General features: G+C 72.0%; 2 protein-coding genes across 2 annotated transcripts; one reads left to right on the top strand and one right to left on the bottom strand.

Annotated features, from left to right (window-relative positions):
• The first annotated feature begins 727 nt into the window (after positions 1-727).
• RBM28 (RNA binding motif protein 28) lies at positions 728-7,191 on the top strand. The gene is given in 23 exon segments (XM_066990556.1): positions 728-763; positions 1,580-1,747; positions 1,834-1,923; positions 2,026-2,101; positions 3,130-3,223; positions 3,320-3,390; positions 3,469-3,578; positions 3,581-3,716; positions 3,757-3,786; positions 3,895-3,973; positions 4,066-4,175; positions 4,288-4,353; positions 4,437-4,580; positions 4,678-4,742; positions 4,850-5,005; positions 5,089-5,223; positions 5,697-5,771; positions 5,867-6,183; positions 6,304-6,325; positions 6,327-6,401; positions 6,854-6,876; positions 6,878-6,944; positions 6,946-7,191. Coding segments are annotated over 23 exon segments (2,190 nt in total). The 3' UTR covers positions 6,991-7,191.
• Positions 7,192-9,431: 2,240 nt separating this feature from the next.
• Positions 9,432-11,067, bottom strand: LEP (leptin). The gene is given in 3 exon segments (XM_066990541.1): positions 9,432-9,697; positions 9,699-9,917; positions 10,767-11,067. Coding segments are annotated over 3 exon segments (510 nt in total). The 5' UTR covers positions 10,911-11,067; the 3' UTR covers positions 9,432-9,550.
• Between the last annotated feature and the right edge of the window lie 5,212 nt (positions 11,068-16,279).

Raw genomic sequence — 16,279 nt, 5'->3', positions numbered from 1 at the left:
ACCCCATGGAAGGGACCCCCCCCGATGGGATGGGACCCCCCCGTGCCCCCCCCCAAATGGGCCCCCTGACCCCCCCCGCAGTGGAAGGGACCCCCCCCGACCCCCCCCATTCACCCCATGGGCTTGACCCCCCCCGACCCCCCCAATGGGAAGGGGGTCCCCCGAGGCCCCCGTAGGATGGGACCCCCCGTGCCCCCCAAATTGGCCCCCTGACCCCCCTCCATGGAGGGGAAGCCCCCGACCCCCCCCCATTCACCCCATGGGCTGGACCCCCCCTCCCAGACCCCCCCAATGGGAAGGGGTCCCCCGAGGCCCCCCGTAGGATGGGACCCCCCCCGTGCCCCCCCCCCCCCCAAATGGGACCCCTGACCCCCCCCCATGGAAGGGACCCCCCGATCCCCCCCAATGGGAAGGGGGTCCCCCGAGGCCCCCCATAGGATGGGACCCCCCGACCGCCCCCGACCCCCCCCCCCCCCCCAAATGGGATGGGGCCCCCGAGCCCCCCGTGCCCCCCGGACCTCCTCCTTCCCCCCCCCCCGGCATAGAGCGAGACCCCCGTGACCTCCCGTAACCCCCTGCCCCCCCGTGGCCCCGCCCCCAGCCCCGCCCCCGCCGTTCCCCGCCGCGCCGCCAGGGGGCGCTGTGTCTCCGCCCAAAGCCCCGCCCCCCTCGGGCCCCGCCCCCTGCCCTCAAGCCCCGCCCCCGGGGGCCCCCCGCGCGTGCCAAGATGGCGGCCGGCGGGAGGGGCGGCGCGGCCGGAGGGGTCGGTGGGGGAGGCTGGGGGGGCCTGAGGGGCTTGGGGGGGCTCTGAGGGGCTGGGGGGGGTCTGAGGGGCTTGGGGGGGCTGAGGGGTTTTGGGGGGGGCTGAGGGATTGGGGGGGGGAGGCTCTGAGGGGCTTGGGGGGGGCTGAGGGGGGCTGGGTGGGCCCTGAGGGGTTTGGGGGGGGGCTCTGAGGGATTTGGGGGGGTGAGGGGGCTTGGGGGGCTGAGGGGTTTTGGGGGGGGGCTGAGGGATTGGGGGGGGCCCTGAGGGGGTTTGGGGGGGCTCTGAGGGATTTGGGGGGGGGTGAGGGGGCTTGGGGGGGGCTGAGGGGTTTTGGGGGGGGGGCTGAGGGATTGGGGGGGGGTCTGAGGAGTTTTGGGGGGCTCTGAGGGGCTTGGGGGGCTCTGAGGGATTTGGGGGGGTCTGAGGGGTTTGGGTTGGGGCCTGAAGGGCTTTGGGGGGTCTGAGGGGTTCTGGGGGGGCCCTGAGGGGCTTGGGGGGTCTGAGGGGTTTGGGGGTTGGGGTATGGGGGCCTGAGGGATTTGGGGGGTTGTCTGAGGGGCTGGGGGGGCCTGGGGTATGGGGGCTGGGGGAGGGCTGAGGGGTTTTGGGGGGTTTGAGGGGGGTGGGGGTATGGGGGGGCTGGGGGGCTGAGGGGCTGGGTATTGGGGGGCTGAGGGCTTGGGGGGCTGGGGAGGGGCTGTGAATAGGGTGGGGGCGGAACGGGGGCTGGGGATTTGGGGAGGGGGAGTTTGGGGGGCTGGGGGGGGGCTGAGGAATTGGGGGGCTGGGGGGGCTGGAGCCCTGCTGGGGCAGACTTGGGGGAGCAGCAGCAGGACCCACGGGTGCGTGTGGGGGGTCCTCACCCCGTGTGCCCCCCCCCCCACCAGGCCCTGCCCCCCTCCGTGCCCCCGCCGGCGCCCCCCGGCCCCAGCTCACGGCCCCCCCGCGCCAAGAAGCCCCCGAGCGCCGCGACGGCCACAGGTGAGCGGCGGCAGCCCCCCGCGCCCAATTTTTATGGGGGGGGGGGCGGGTCACCGACCCCCAGCTCCTCACCGTGCCCCCCCCAGCAGGCGAGCAGCCCCCAGCGGAGCAGCCCCCCGCGCCCCCGCGCCTTCTCCAAGAAGGCCCGGCTGATCGTGCGCAACCTCAGCTTCAAGGTACGGCCCCCCCCCACACCCCGGGGGGTCCCCTGGGGGCTAAGGGCTGCGTGCCCCCCCGCCTTGAGCCCCCTCTGACCCCCGCGCCCTCCCCCCCCGCAGTGCGGCGAGGACGAGCTGCGCGCTCTCTTTGCGCCCTTCGGCTCCGTCGTGGAGGTGAACATCCCCAAAAAGCCAGGTGAGAGCCGCGGCCCCCTCACCCCGGCCCCGTTTCCGTCACCCCCTCCCCATCACCCCGGCCCCGGCCCCATTACTGCATCCCCATCCCTATCACCCCAGCCCCATTACTCTATTTTCATCATTTGGTCCCCATCCCCCTGTCCCCATTACTTCATCACCCCATCGCCCCGTCCCCATCTCCCCGTCCCCATCGCCCCGTCCCCATCTCCCCATCCGCATCACCCTGCCCTCGTCACCCCATTCCCCTATCCCCGTCATCGCCCTGTCCCCGTCCCCATCACCCCGTCCTCATTACACCCCTTCCATCGCCCTGTCCCCGTCCCTGTCACCCCATCACCCCGTCCCTGTCCCTACGCTCCCCTCCCTGTCAGTGTCCCCCCTCGCCCCCGTCCCCCCATCCCTGTCACTTGCTTCTCATCACCCCGTCCCCATCACCCCATCCCCATCCCCCTGTCCTCGTCACCCCGTTCTCATCACCCCATCCTTGTCCCTACTAACCCGTCCCCATCACCTCATCCCTGTCCCCGTGTTCCCATCCCTATTACTGTCCCCGTCACTCCGTCCGCATCCCCCTGTCCCCGTCCCTGTTCCCCTGTCCTCGTCACCCCGTCCCCATCACCCCGTCCCTGTCCCTACCAACCCGTCCCCATTACCCCATCCCCATCTCCCTGTCCTCGTCACCCCATTTCCATTGCCCTGTCCCCATGCTCCTGTCCCCATCGCCCCGTCCATGTTCCCCCTACCCTATTACTCCGTTCCCATCACCCCATCCCCCTGTCCTCATCACCCCATCCCCATTACACCATTTCCATCACCCCCCGTCCCCATCCCCCTGTGCCCGTCCCCATCACCCCATTCCCACCCCCCTGTCCCCATCCCTCTCACCCCATCCCCATGGCCCCGGCCCCATCCATCCCCTGCCCCCCATCCCCCTGTCCCCACCCCCGTCCCCCTCCCCCTCCCCGTGTCCCCCTGTCCCCCCTGTGCCCCCCCGGGGCCCCTCCGTACCGTGCCCCCCCCCCGCAGACGGCCGCCTGCGCGGCTTCGCCTTCGTGCAGCTCCGGACGGTGCCGGAGGCGGCCGCGGCGCTGCGGGCACTCAACATGAAGGAGGTGCAAGGTAGGAGCCCCCCCCACCCCCAGCATGTTTTGGGGCCTTGGGGACCCCCCCCGGGGGGGGGGGCACACGGTGATGTCCCCCCCCCCCCCCATAAGGGGCGGCCGGTGGCCGTGGACTGGGCGGTGGCCAAGGACAAGTACCAGGCGGTGCAGGGCGCCGTGCCCGCCGGTGAGTGCACAACAGGGGGCCTTCGGGGGGGGGGGCAAGGGGGACAGCGCTGAGCGCCCCCCGGTGTCCCCCTGGCAGGGAGAGAGGAAGAGGAGGGCGGCGGGGCCGCGAAGAAGGGGGACGAGGCCGCGGCCGGGCGGCCCCGGGACGGTGAGCAAGGGACGGGGACGGTGCTGGGCCCCCCCGGGGTGGTGGGAGCCCCCGCGAGGTCCTGAGCGTGCGGCCGCAGGGCGCGGGGGGGGCGGAGGGCACGGGGAGCGGCGAGGAGGAGGAGGAAGATGAGGAAGAGGAGGAGGAGGAAGAAGAGGGCGAGGAGGCAGCGTCCGGTGAGGACGACGACAACCAAGAGGAAGGCTCGGGGCGCAGAGGACGGCGATGATGATGATGAGGAGGAAGGTGAGGGGGTGGGGGGCTCTCTGGGGCGCTTTCGGGGTGCTGCAGGGTGGGGGGGGGCTCTGTCCCGTCCCCGTCCCCCCTCACCCACCAGGGGTCTGCCCCCCCCAGATGCCGGCAGCCCCCCGAAGCGGCGGCGGGGCCCGGAGCGCCCCTCGGACGTGGGCGAGGGCAGGACGGTGTTCATCAGGTGAGGGGGGGGGCCAAACCCCGGCACGGTGCTGGGGGGGGCGCACACACACGGGGAGGTGCTGGAGGGGTGCCCCCCCCGTCCCCCCCCAGGAATTTGTCCTTCGAGACGGAGGAGGAGGCGCTGGGGGAGCTGCTGCAGCAGTTCGGGGAGCTGTGCTACGTCCGCGTGGTGCTGCACCCCGACACCGAGCACTCCAAAGGTAACGTGGGCCCGGGGGGGGCCACACGGGCTGGGGACCCCCCCGCACACCACCGCCTTGTCCCCCGGGGGGGGGAAGAGGCCCTGTCCCCACCCAGCCCCTCCGTCCCCAGGCTGCGCCTTCGCCCAGTTCCGCACGCAGGACGAGGCGCGCCGGTGCCTGCAGGCGGCGCAGGGGGACGGCGAGGTGAGCGCCTGGAAAGGCCGGGGGGGGGCAAATTTGAAACGTGGGGGGGTCATCCCGGAGCCCCCCTCACCCCGTGCCCCGCAGGAGGGGGGCTGCGGCTGGACGGGCGCCTGCTGCGCGTGGACCTGGCCGTGAGCCGCGAGGGAGCGCAGCGCCTGCGAGCCCGCAGGGCCGCGAAGCCCACGGGCACCCGCAACCTCTACCTGGCCCGCGAGGGACGTGAGTACCGCACCCAGCGCCCCCCCCCCCCCCCAGCAACCCCCGGGGGGTCCCGCACCCCTTGACCCCCCCCTAAATCCCCCCCCCCGCCTTGCAGTGATCCGTGCTGGGACCAAGGCGGCCGAGGGCGTCAGCGAGGCCGACATGGCGAAGCGCGCGCGGGTGAGTGCCGGCGGCCGCGGGGACGTTTCGGGGAGGCACCCCCCCTTATTTTGGGGACCCGCCCCCCCCGATTTTTGCCCACACCCCCCCCCCCCCCCACGCCGCAGTTCGAGGAGCTGAAGCACCAGAAGCTGCGGGACCCCAACATCTTCGTGTCCCGCACCCGGCTCTGCCTGCACAACCTGCCCAAGGCCGTCGACAGCGCCCGGCTGCGGCGCCTGCTGCTGCGGCTGGCCGGCGGCCGGGGCGTGCGCATCAAGGAGGTGGGTTTGGGTGTCCCCCCCACCCCGGGGGGGCCTCACGGTGCTGCGGGGGGGGTCCCAGACGCTCTGTGTGTCCCCCCCAGTGCCGGGTGATGCGGGACCGCGGGGGCCAGGGCCAGTCCCTGGGCTACGCCTTCGTGGAGTTCGCGGAGCACGAGCAGGCGCTGGCGGCGCTGCGCAGCACCAACAACAACCCCCGGCTCTTCGGGCCGCAGAAGGTGACAGCGGGGACACCGCCGGCGGGGAGCGGCCCCCCGGGAAGGGCTGGGGTGCCACCAGGTCCCTGGGGGTCATCCTGATCCCCCCATTTTGTGTGGGGTCCTTTGGGGGTCCCCTGTCGCCTGCAGCCACCTCGTGTGGCATCTGCGTTGTCCCCTCTCTGTCCCCCCCTTGTCCTGCAGGTCCCCCAGGTGTCCCCCCCACCCCATGGGATGTCCCTCATTTGCCCCCCCTTGCCCCCCCCCACTCCATCACCCCCTGTCCTGCAGGTCCCCGTTTGCCACCCCCTCGTCCTGCAGCCCCCTGCCACCCCCCTCAGCGCACCCCCGTTGTCACCTCCTGCCCCTGCAGGACCCCAGCCTGTCCCCATCGCCCCCCCACACCCCACGGGACAGTTCCGGGGCACCCCTGGGGGTCCAAGAACCTCCCCCTGCCCCCCCCCAAACTGTGCCCCCCCCAACCGTGCCCCCAGAGGCCCATCGTGGAGTTCTCCCTGGAGGACCGGCGCAAGCTGAAGCTGAAGGAGCAGCGCACCCAGCGCAGCCTGGTAGGGGCCGGCCCCTGCGTGTGTCCCCCCCTCCAGTGCTGTCACCGCCCCCCCCGGGGGGGTCTCACCCTTGTCTGTGTCCCCCCCCCCGGCAGCTCAAGCTGAAATCGAAGGCGGCGGCAGCGGAGAAGGAGAAGGAGAAGGATGAGAAGGAGAAGGCGAAGAAGGACGAGAAGGCGAAGAAGGACGAGAAGAAGGAGACGGCGCCCACGGTGCCGCCGGGACCCCGCCAGAAGCCTCGGGGCAGGAAGCAGCGGCCCCCCCCGGCCCCCGGGTCAGGACCCCCCCCGGCCCCCCCCACGCTGTGGTCGGGCTTCCGCACGGAGGCGCAGGTGGCGCGCGTGGAGCTGCCGGACGGCACGCGGCGCAGGAAGGTGCTGCCGCTGCCCTCGCACCGCGGGCCCAAAATCAGGTAGGGGACCCCCCCCAAAACACCCCCCCCCAGCACTGTGTCGCCCCCTCCCTCCCCAGGGCAGCCCCTCGGGCTCCCCGGGGGTCTGGGGGCGCCCACCCCGCTCTTCCCCCCCCCTAGGAAACGCGACAAGGGCAAGGTGAAGCCGGCCCCCCCCCCCGCGGCCCAAGGCCAAAGCCCCGGGGAGGAAGGAGAAGCGCAAGGCGGCCCCCGCCAAGGTAAGGGCAGCTGTGGGGCTCGGACCCCCATTTTTGGGGTGCAGACCCCATTTTGTGGGGCACAAGGGGGGGTCCACTTCTGCCCCCCCCACCCCCGCGGCTGCTGCAGCTCTCAGCGGTGCGGTGACGCACCCAGGCAGCTCCCTGCCCCCCTTTTGGTGACCCCCACTTTGTGGGGTGCAGACCCCCAGTTTTTGGGGCTTGGACCCCCAGTTTTGGGGCTCGGACCCCCATTTTGTGGGGCACACGGGGGGTCCACTTCTGGCCCCCGTGCAGCTGCTGCAGCTCTCAGCGGTGCGGTGACGCACCCACGTTTCTCCCTGTCCCCCCTTGTGGTGTCCCCGTCCCCCCTTGTGGTGTCCCCGTCCCCCCATTTTTGTATCCCCGTCCCCCCCTTGTTCCCCATCACTGCCTGTGCCCCCCCCTGCCCCCCTCACCCCCTTCCCTTGCAGCCCCCCCAGCGGCGCCGGGGAGGCCGGCGGGGCCGAGGCTCGCTTCGCCCTCCTGGTGGAGCAGTACAAGAGGAAGATTTTGGGGGCCCCCGGCCGGGCCCCCCCCCGCCAAGAGGAGCAAATGGTTCGAGGACTGAGCCCCCCCCCCAGGACAGGGGGGGCCCGACCCCCGAGCCGCAGCGGGCTGCCCCCCATGGGGGAACTGGGGGCTGCACCCCCCACCACGCACACTTTGGGGTCCCCCTTTTGGGGTCCCCTTTGTGTGGTGGGGGGGGCAGTGCCCCCCCACGGCCCCTGTCCGGGACGGGGGGGGCTGTTGTAAAAACAGAGGGATTTATTTTAATAAAGGGCTTTTTGCAGCGAGAGTCCTCCCCTCACCTGCCACGGGGGGGGGTCCCAGGATTTGGGGGGTCCCGGAGCCCTGAGACACGGGCTGGGGACTGGGGGGTGCCGGGGGGGGGGGACACAACAGTGCGGGGGGGGCCCTCAGTGCTGCGCCCTGGGGCTGAGGGTGGGGATGGGGACCCCCAGACACGCACCTATGGGTGCTGAGGTGCTCTGGGTCCCCCCCCCCAAAAAAAAAGTGGGTGCCGGTGCCCGTGCCGCTCGGCACACGGCTTCTACCGCCGGGGGGGGGGCTCCGGGGGCCCCTCTGAGTCAGCGGCCGGCTCGTGGCCAGCAGCACCGCGCCGTGAGCGACGTGCGCGTGGGGCACGGGGCCCGGCGCTGCCCCACGGCCCCCCCACGGCCCCCCACGGCGGGGCTGCGGTGACCTCCCGGGGGGGGGGGGCCCGTGGCTGAGATTTTTTCCACCCGCAGGCGGAGGTGACGGGAAACGGCCCCGGGGGGGGGGGGACGCGGGGACACGCAGCGGGGATGGGGGAGCAGGGCCGGGAGCAGGGATCTGCGTGGGGACACGCGGGGACACGCGGGGACGTGGGGACACGCGGGGACATGGGGGGACACGCGGGGACAGGTGGGGACACGCGTGTGCACGTGTGTGTGCAGGGCTGCGCATATGGGGGGCAACGACTCGGCTCTGCGCTCCGTCTCTCCGTGTCCCCATCCCTGTCCCCATCTTTGTCCTGATCCTGTCCCTGTCCCTGTCCTTGTCCCCGTCCCCATCCCCCATTGTCCCCATCTGTCCCCATCCCCATTCCCCATCCCCGTCCCCATCCCTGTCCCCATCCCTGTCCCCATCCCTGTCCCCATCCCCTGTCCCCATCCCCTGTCCCCATCCCCTGTCCCCATCCCTGTCCCCATCCCTGTCCCCATCTTTGTCCCCATCCCTGTCCCCATCCCTGTCCCCATCCCCGTCCCCATCCCCTGTCCCCATCCCTGTCCCCATCCCCCTGTCCCCATCCCTGTCCCCATCCCTGTCCCCATCCCCTGTCCCCATCCCCTGTCCCCATCCCCTGTCCCCATCCCTGTCCCCATCCCCGTCCCCATCCCCTGTCCCCATCCCTGTCCCCATCCCCGTCCCCATCCCCTGTCCCCATCCCTGTCCCCATCCCTGTCCCCATCCCCTGTCCCCATCCCCGTCCCCATCCCCTGTCCCCATCCCTGTCCCCATCCCCTGTCCCCATCCCCGTCCCTGTCCCCGCCCTGTCCCCATCCCGCTCCCCCCATGCCCCCTCCCTGCTGCAGGGACATGGTGGTGGCAGTGGCCCTGCTGGGGTGGCAGGGGGCTAATGGGGGGGACAGCAGGGAGACAGGGGGCAGGCGGGGTGACCGCCCCTGGGGTGTCCCCACTCTGTCCCCAGGTCCCCCGCAGCGGGGATGACGTGGGGCCAGGGGGGCCACGCGGGGCCAGCGGCCAGCGGCTCCCAAATCCGACCACAGCCACGGCCCCGTGCCAGCCCCGGGACTGTCCCTGTCCCCATCCCCTGTCCCTGTCCCCTCTGTCACCGCCGCAGCCCCCCGTGGGGACGCAGTGTGCCCGTGGGGGCAGCGGCTGCTCCCGGTGGGACGCGGCCCCCTCCAGGCCCCCAGCCCCGGGGAGCGGGAGGAAGGACGCCGCGAGCCAGTGCCACTTAGAGCAATAATAATAATTAATGGCAATAATAATAATAGCAACAATAATAACAATAATAGCAATAGCAACAATAATAGCAATAATAATAACAATAATAATAATAATAATAATTAATAACAATAATAATAGAGGAAGGCACGAGGCTGGAGTTTCTCTGGTGGCGGTGCTGGCGGTGTGGGGCTGGCAGTGCCCCCGATGTCACCAGTGTCCCCGGTGTCCCCTGGGTGTCGCTGGTGTCTCCCCGGTGTCCCCTGGTGTCCCTGAGGCATCCGTGGTGTCCCCGGGGCATCCCTGGTGTCCCCGGTGTCCCCTGGTGTCCCTGATGTTCTTGGTGTTCCCGGTGTCCCCTGGGTGTTGCTGGTGTCCCTGAGGCTTCCCTGGTGTCCCTGGGGCATCCCCGGTGTCCCCTGGTGTCCCTGATGTCCTTGGTGTCCCTGGTGTCCCCTGGTTGGTGGTGGTGTCCCCGAGGCATCCTTGGTGACTCCTGGTGTCCCTGAGGTCCCCGGTGTCCCCAGTGTCCCCGGCATCCCCGGTTGCCGCTGGTGTCCGTGGCACTCCCGGTGTCCCCGGTGTCCCCGATCGTTGCTGGTCCCCGCGGCATCCCCGGTGTCCCCGGATGTCCCCGGACGTCCCCGACCCCCCGGCGCCCCGTGCCCCCCACCCTAGCAGGCGGGGGCCGCGTCGAGGCGCGCGGCGATGCCGTCGAGGCAGGCGCGGAGCCTGGCCAGGGCCACGCCGGCGGCCGTGTGCGGAGCCTGGGCCAGCAGCTCGGCCAGGCCCGGGGGGGGCGGCGGGGGCGCCTCGGGGTGCCGGGGGGCCGCAGCCCAGGTGGGCGGCCAGGGCGGCCAGGAGGCTGCGCAGGTTCTCCAGGTCGCTCAGCACCTGCGGCGGCGGCGCGGCGGCGGCGGGGAGGGCGCTCAGCAGGCGCTGGAAGAGCTGCAGGCGCTGCTCCATCGCCCCCAGCCCCTCGGGCGCGCGCTCCCCGGGCATCGCCTCCAGCCCCAGCACCCGCGGGCCCAGCGGGAAGAGCTGCGCGGGGATGGCGGGGGTCAGCCGGGGAGTGGGGGGTGGGGGGGCAGCGGTGGCACCCCCCAACATCCCTCCCCCTGCCTCCTCGCTGGGGTCCCGAGTCCCGTCCGGCCGCGGGGAGCCGTGGGACGTGGGGACACCCACCCGCCCCGAGGTACCACGGGTGTCACCGCCACGGATGTCACCACCGCGGGTGTCCCTCCCTGGGCACCCTCTTGGGACACGGGGCCACCCACCCCCCCGCCCCGAGGTGCCACGGACGCCCCTTTTTGGGGACCACGGTGAGGAGCAGGACCCTGCACCACCACGGGGGTCCCACCCCAGGGACCCCTCTGGGATACGGGGCCACCCATCCCAGGCCCCCCGTGGGCACCCACCCAGGGGAACACCGTGGGGTGCAGGGACCCCCAGCCCAACCCACCACGGGTGTCCCACCCCGGGGACCCTCTGGGCCACCCCATCTCTGTGGGCACCCTCCCAGGGGACCACCACGGGGCACGGGACCCCGCGCCACGGTGCGCATCCCACCCCGGGGACCCTTTGGGACACGGGGCCACCCATCCCAGCCCCCCGTGGGCACCCACCCAGGGGAACACCGTGTGGCACAGGGACCCCCAGCCCGACCCACCACGGGTGTCCCACCCCGGGGCCACCCATCTGAGCCCCCCATTGCCCCCCCCCCCCCAAAGGACCACGATGTGGCACAGGACCCCACACCCAGCCCCCTGTCGCCATCCCGCCCCGAGGTGCCACGGACATCCCCCCGCCCAGGGGACCCCCACAACCCATCGCCCTCCCACTACCACCACGGCCCCCCCGTGCCCTAACCCCCCCCAGTCCCTGCCTTGCCTGCAGGAGCTGGATGCGGGCGCTGAGGGTGCGGGCGAGGCTCCGGGTGTCCGCCCGCACCTTCTCGGGGCGCACGGGGCGGCCGCCGGCCAGCGGCAGCCACAGCCACAGGAGCCCCCAGAGCCACGCGCCGTGACACCGCATGCTGCCGGGGGCTGCGGGGGGGCGAGGCGAGGGAGGGGGTCAGCACCCAGTGCCCCCCTCCCCAAAATACCCCGAGCGCTCCGCAGGGGCACGGGGTGCGGTGCCACGGGGGGTGTCCCCGAGCCTCGCGCCCCGTTCCCTCTGCCCACGTCCTGGCAGGCGGCGGGGCGAGGTGACGTGACCGGGGACACGGGGACACGGGGACAGGTGGGACACGGCCCCCCCCCGGGTCACCGCCGGCCCTGCCGGGGGGCTGAGTGGGGGGGACGGTGCCAGCCGGGTCCTCGCCAAGCCGCGGGCACGTGCCACCTTCCCGGAGCTGCCCTTTCGCAAGCGCCACCCGCGGCCACCCACGGCCCAAGGTCCCCGGCCGTGACCGCGGGGCTGGCACCGGGCCCCCGGGGGGGACGAGGTGACAACGGGGTGACACGTGTGTATGTGTCCCCCCCCCAAACATGTACTCACCGGGCGCTGGCACCCGCTCGCTGAGCCTGCCGAGGGAGAGCCGGGCGATGGGGACGTGGGGAGGGCGACAAGGGACGCGTGTGTCCCCCGAGGCCACCGCGGGGGGACCCCGAGTCTGCGCCCGTGGCGTGGCCTTGGGGGCCCGGGGGGTGCCTGCAGTGGGGTTTTCTAGGGAAGGGGTGTCCCAAGGGGGGGTGTCCTAAGGGGGGTGTCCCAAGGGAAGGGGTCAGAAAGGGAGGGGTGTCCCTGGGGGGTGTCCCAAAAAGGGGGTATCCCAAAGGGGGGCATCCCAGGTGGGGGGGTATCCCAAAGTGGGGGTGTCCCTAGGGAAGGGGGGTCCCAAACTGGGGGTGTCCCATAGAGGGGGCGTCTCATAGAGGGGGCATCCCAAGGAAGGGGCATCCCAAATGGGGGGGGTGTCCCAAATGGAGGGGGTGTCCCAAATGGGGGGTGTCCCTAGTGGGGGGTCCCTGGGGGGTCCCGCTTACCTGGGCCACCCCGTCGGGTCCGGTCCGGTCCCGTGGCGGCCCCACGCCCCCGGGCCCTCCTATATAGCAGCCCGCCCGCCCCCGCCCGTGGCTCCCCGCCCGGCCCCCCCCGCCGCTGTCTGTCCGTCTGTCCGTCCAGCGGGACCCCCCGCAGTGCCCTGCTCTGCGCTGAGCAAAAGGGGGGGGGGGGGGGGTCCAGGGACATGGGGCTTGGGGGGGATGCACGGAGCACAGGGGGGTGGGAGGGGTCCCAGGGAGCACGGGGGGGGGGGGGTCCCGGCACATACAGTGCGGGGGGGGGGCAGGGACACACGGGGGGGGGGCAGGGACACACGGGGGGGGGGGGGCAGGGACACACACATAGCGAGGGGGGGCTTGGGATGCACAAGGGGGGATCCCTGGGGATGCACGGTGCGGCGGGGGGGGGCTGGGGAGCACACGGGGGTCCTGGGGAGTCACGGGGGGGGTCCTGGGGACAGACACTACTGGGGGGGGGTCCGTGGGGACACGCAGCGTGGGGAGGGGGTGGGGGGTCCCGGGGCCATGCATGGGGGGGTCTCGGGGACAGGCAGAGCCGGGGGGGTCCCTGGAGCCCCGAGAGCCCGGGGAGCCCCGCGGGCCGGGACAGACGGACACGGACACACGGACACACGGACAGACAGATGGACGGACACGGACACACGGACACACGGACAGACAGACACGGACAGACGGACGGACACGGACACACGGACACACGGACGGACGCGCGGCACGCGCCCCACGCCTACGTGCGCAGGGCCAGGGCACCCGCACCGGCACGGGGCGCGCCCACGGCCACGCCCACGCGGGACACCCGCTCCCACCCCGCCACGCGTGGCCCTGCGGGGGGGGGGGGGGGGCCAGTTCCCAAACCCTTTGCCCTGTAACAAGAGGGGGACACGGTGGTGCCCCCCCCCCCCCCCCCCCCCCCCCCCAACCGCGGACAGGGACACGCAGGGACACCCGCCCGGCACCCACCCACCCCCACCCCCACGCCCACCCCACGCCCCCCCACGCGTGTGTCCCCCGTGGGGGTCCTGCGGGGGGGGTGAGGGCACCCCCACACCCGGTGCTGCTCCAGCCCGGCCCCGCACCGAGCGTCACCGGTGGTGTCCCCACGGAGCCCAGGATGTGTGTCACGGTGTGCCCACAGTGTGACCTGCTCTGGGGCGTGGGGTGACACGGGGACACGGGGACACGGGGACACGGGGACACACATGGGGACACAGGGATATGGGGACATGGGGACACGGGGACAGACACGGGGACATGGGGACACGGGGACACGGGGACACAGAGCATGGGGACATGGGGACACGACACAGGGACATGGGGACACGGGGACATGGGGACACGGAGACACAGAGCGTGGGCAGGGCACATGGGTGGGGCTGGGATGGGCTGGGGATGGGGATGGGATAGGATGGGATGGGGATGGGATGGGATGGGGATGGGGATGGGGATGGGATGGGATGGGATGGGGATGGGATGGGGGGATGGGGATGGGGATGGGATGGGATGGGATGGGATGGGATGGGGATGGGATGGGATGGGATGGGGATGGGGATGGGGATGGGATGGGATGGGGATGATGGGATAGGATGGGATGGGGATGGGATGGGATGGGGATGGGATGGGATGATGGGATGGGATGGGATGGGATGATGGGATGGGGATGGGATGGGATGGGGATGGGATAGGATGGGATGGGGATGGGATGGGGATGGGGATGGGGATGGGGATGGGATGGGATGATGGGATGGGGATGGGGATGGGGATGATGGGATGGGATGGGATGGGATGGGATGGGGATGGGATGGGATGGGGATGGGGATGGGGATGATGGGATGGGGATGGGATGGGATGGGGATGGGATGGGGATGGGATGGGGATGATGGGATAGGATGGGATGGGGATGGGATGGGATGGGGATGGGGATGGGGATGGGGATGGGATGGGATGGGATGGGATGGGGATGGGGATGGGATAGGATGGGATGGGGATGATGGGATGGGGATGGGGATGGGGATGGGGATGGGATGGGGATGGGGATGGGATGGGGATGGGATGGGATGGGGATGGGGATGGGGATGGGGATGGGATGGGGATGGGATGGGATGGGGATGGGATGGGATGGGATGGGATGGGATAGGATGGGATGGGGATGGGGTGGGGTGTGATGGGGATGAGGAGAGCAGCACATGTACAGGTATCGGATGGGGTCTGGAGCTGTGCGCCCACTGGGGAGCACCGCCCTGTACCCCAGCAGGGCCCCCACCCCTGGGGCTCCCCCACAACCCTCCTCCGCAGCCCCCACCCCCTCCCCTTCCCACAGACAGCCCCGGGGTCCCTGTGCCCCCCCCCCCCCCCCCCAAGGATTTCACCGTTATTTTTGCTCCGGCTGATTCACAGCCCCTGAGGGCCCTGGGGACATGGGGATGGGGTGGCCCCACTGCAAAACGGGGTCCTGGGGGGGGGGGGGGCCTGCAGAACCCCCCCCCCCCCCCGGGAAGCAGCCAAAGGGCTGACGGTGGGATGGGGATGCGGACGGGGTGGTGGCGGGGGAGCAGGCTGGAGGTTTGTCCCCAAATGTCCCCAGTGTGGGGTCGGGGTGATGCGGGGACACAATGGGGACATCCCTGCTGCGTCCCCGCATCACCCCAGCCCCTACGTGGGGGGGGGAGCCGGGCTTTGTTGTGGGATTTCCCACCCCCACCCCCGACCCCCCCCCCCCAGCCATCCCATGGGGTTGGTGAGACAGGGGGCGGCTGGGGACACGGCCGTGTCCCTGCTCGGCGCCCCTGTCCCCACCCCGTCTGTCACCGCAGCACCCGGGGGTCCCATGGAGGGGGGGACGGGGACGGGGGGGTCCCGGGATTTGGGGTGTTCGTGGCCGGGAAGGCAGCGGGAGGGGAGGGAATTGCCCAAGAGAGCTCCGGGCTGGGCAAACATTGACACAGCGCTGCCAGGAAGGGGAGGGACGGCGGCCCTGGGGGCACGGGGACACCCGTCGGGGACGTGTCGGGGCCGTGCGTCGGGACACGCGTGGGCAGGGGAGGGAGCCCCAGGGGTGCGGCCGTGCACAGCGCGGGGCCCTGCGTCCCCGTGGGGCCGGGTGTCCCCGTGGGGCCGGGTGTCCCCGTGGGGCTGTGTCCCCGTGGGGCTGTGTCCCCGTGGGGCCATGCGTCCCCGTGGGGACAGTGTCCCCCTGTGCACACCGTGGGGCTGTGTGTCCCCAAGGGGCTGTGGGGCCACGCGTCCCCATATGGGGCCATGCGTCCCCCTGTGCACACCATGGGGCTGTGTGTCCCCAAGAGGCTGTGGGGCCACGCGTCCCCATGGGGCCGTGTCCCCTTGTGCACCCGCGTGGTTGTGCACATGCTGCGCACACACGCATGCACCCGCAGACGTGCACCTACACACGTGTACACTTGCACACGCGTGTGCGTGGCCCCCAGCACCCAGGTAGATGCAGGGACCGCGTCGTGCCCCCACCTCGGTGCCCCCCAAAACCCCCCAGGGTCCCGGCCCCCCCCCCCCCCAACGCCCGCACTCACCTGGCCGTGGCCACCCCGCGCCTCCCCGCCGCGTGGCTCCCCCGCAGATCCTTTTTGGGGTAAGGGCTTCCTGAGTGCTGGCGGGTGAACAGCAAGCCCAGACCGCAAAAAGATCCAAGAGGGAAAGGGCCCGGCAGCGTCCGCAGCGTGGCCGGGCACAGGGGACGCGGGGACACCCCGGGGGGGGGGGGGGAGGTCGGGGTGTCCGGGGTGGCACACACCCAACACCACCACCCCCCCCCCCCAGGATCTGAGGCGCATCCTGCAGAGCCACCCAGACCCAGCACCCCGAGGTCCCCAGCGGCCCTGGGTGTCCCCTGCTGTGGGGTGGCAGGGGGCACGGGGACACCTGGGCCTGCACACGCACAAGCCCTGGGTGTGCAACGTGCCCGGGGGTGGGGGCAGGCAGGGCAGGGGGGGCCTGGCAGCACCCTGGGCACTGGGTGCGCCAGTGCCCAGAGAGAAATCCTGGGTCCGCTGCTGGTGTCGGGTGCAGGGGACGCATGGGGATGTGACACGGAGTGGCGGGGACGTGGCACGGGATGGTGGGGACACGGCACAGGGCAAGGGGGACGTGGCACAGGGTGATGGGGATGTGGCAGAGACGTGACGGGGCCATGGCATAGATGGACAGGGACATGGCACAGGACGATGGGGACATGGCACAGAGCACTGGGGGCACGGCCCCGGATGACGGGGATGCAGCAGAGACACGATGGGGACACGGCGCAGACTGACGGGGACATGGCACACCCCAGCAGGGACGTGGCACGCACCGGTGCCACACGGCATGGGCTGGTGGGGACGCAGCGCGGACGGATGGAGACATGGCACAGGC

Source organism: Anser cygnoides, chromosome 1 (assembly GCF_040182565.1).
Source record: "Anser cygnoides isolate HZ-2024a breed goose chromosome 1, Taihu_goose_T2T_genome, whole genome shotgun sequence".
NCBI classification, from domain to species: Eukaryota; Metazoa; Chordata; class Aves; order Anseriformes; family Anatidae; genus Anser; species Anser cygnoides.
This window is presented reverse-complemented; position numbering and strand designations above follow the sequence as displayed.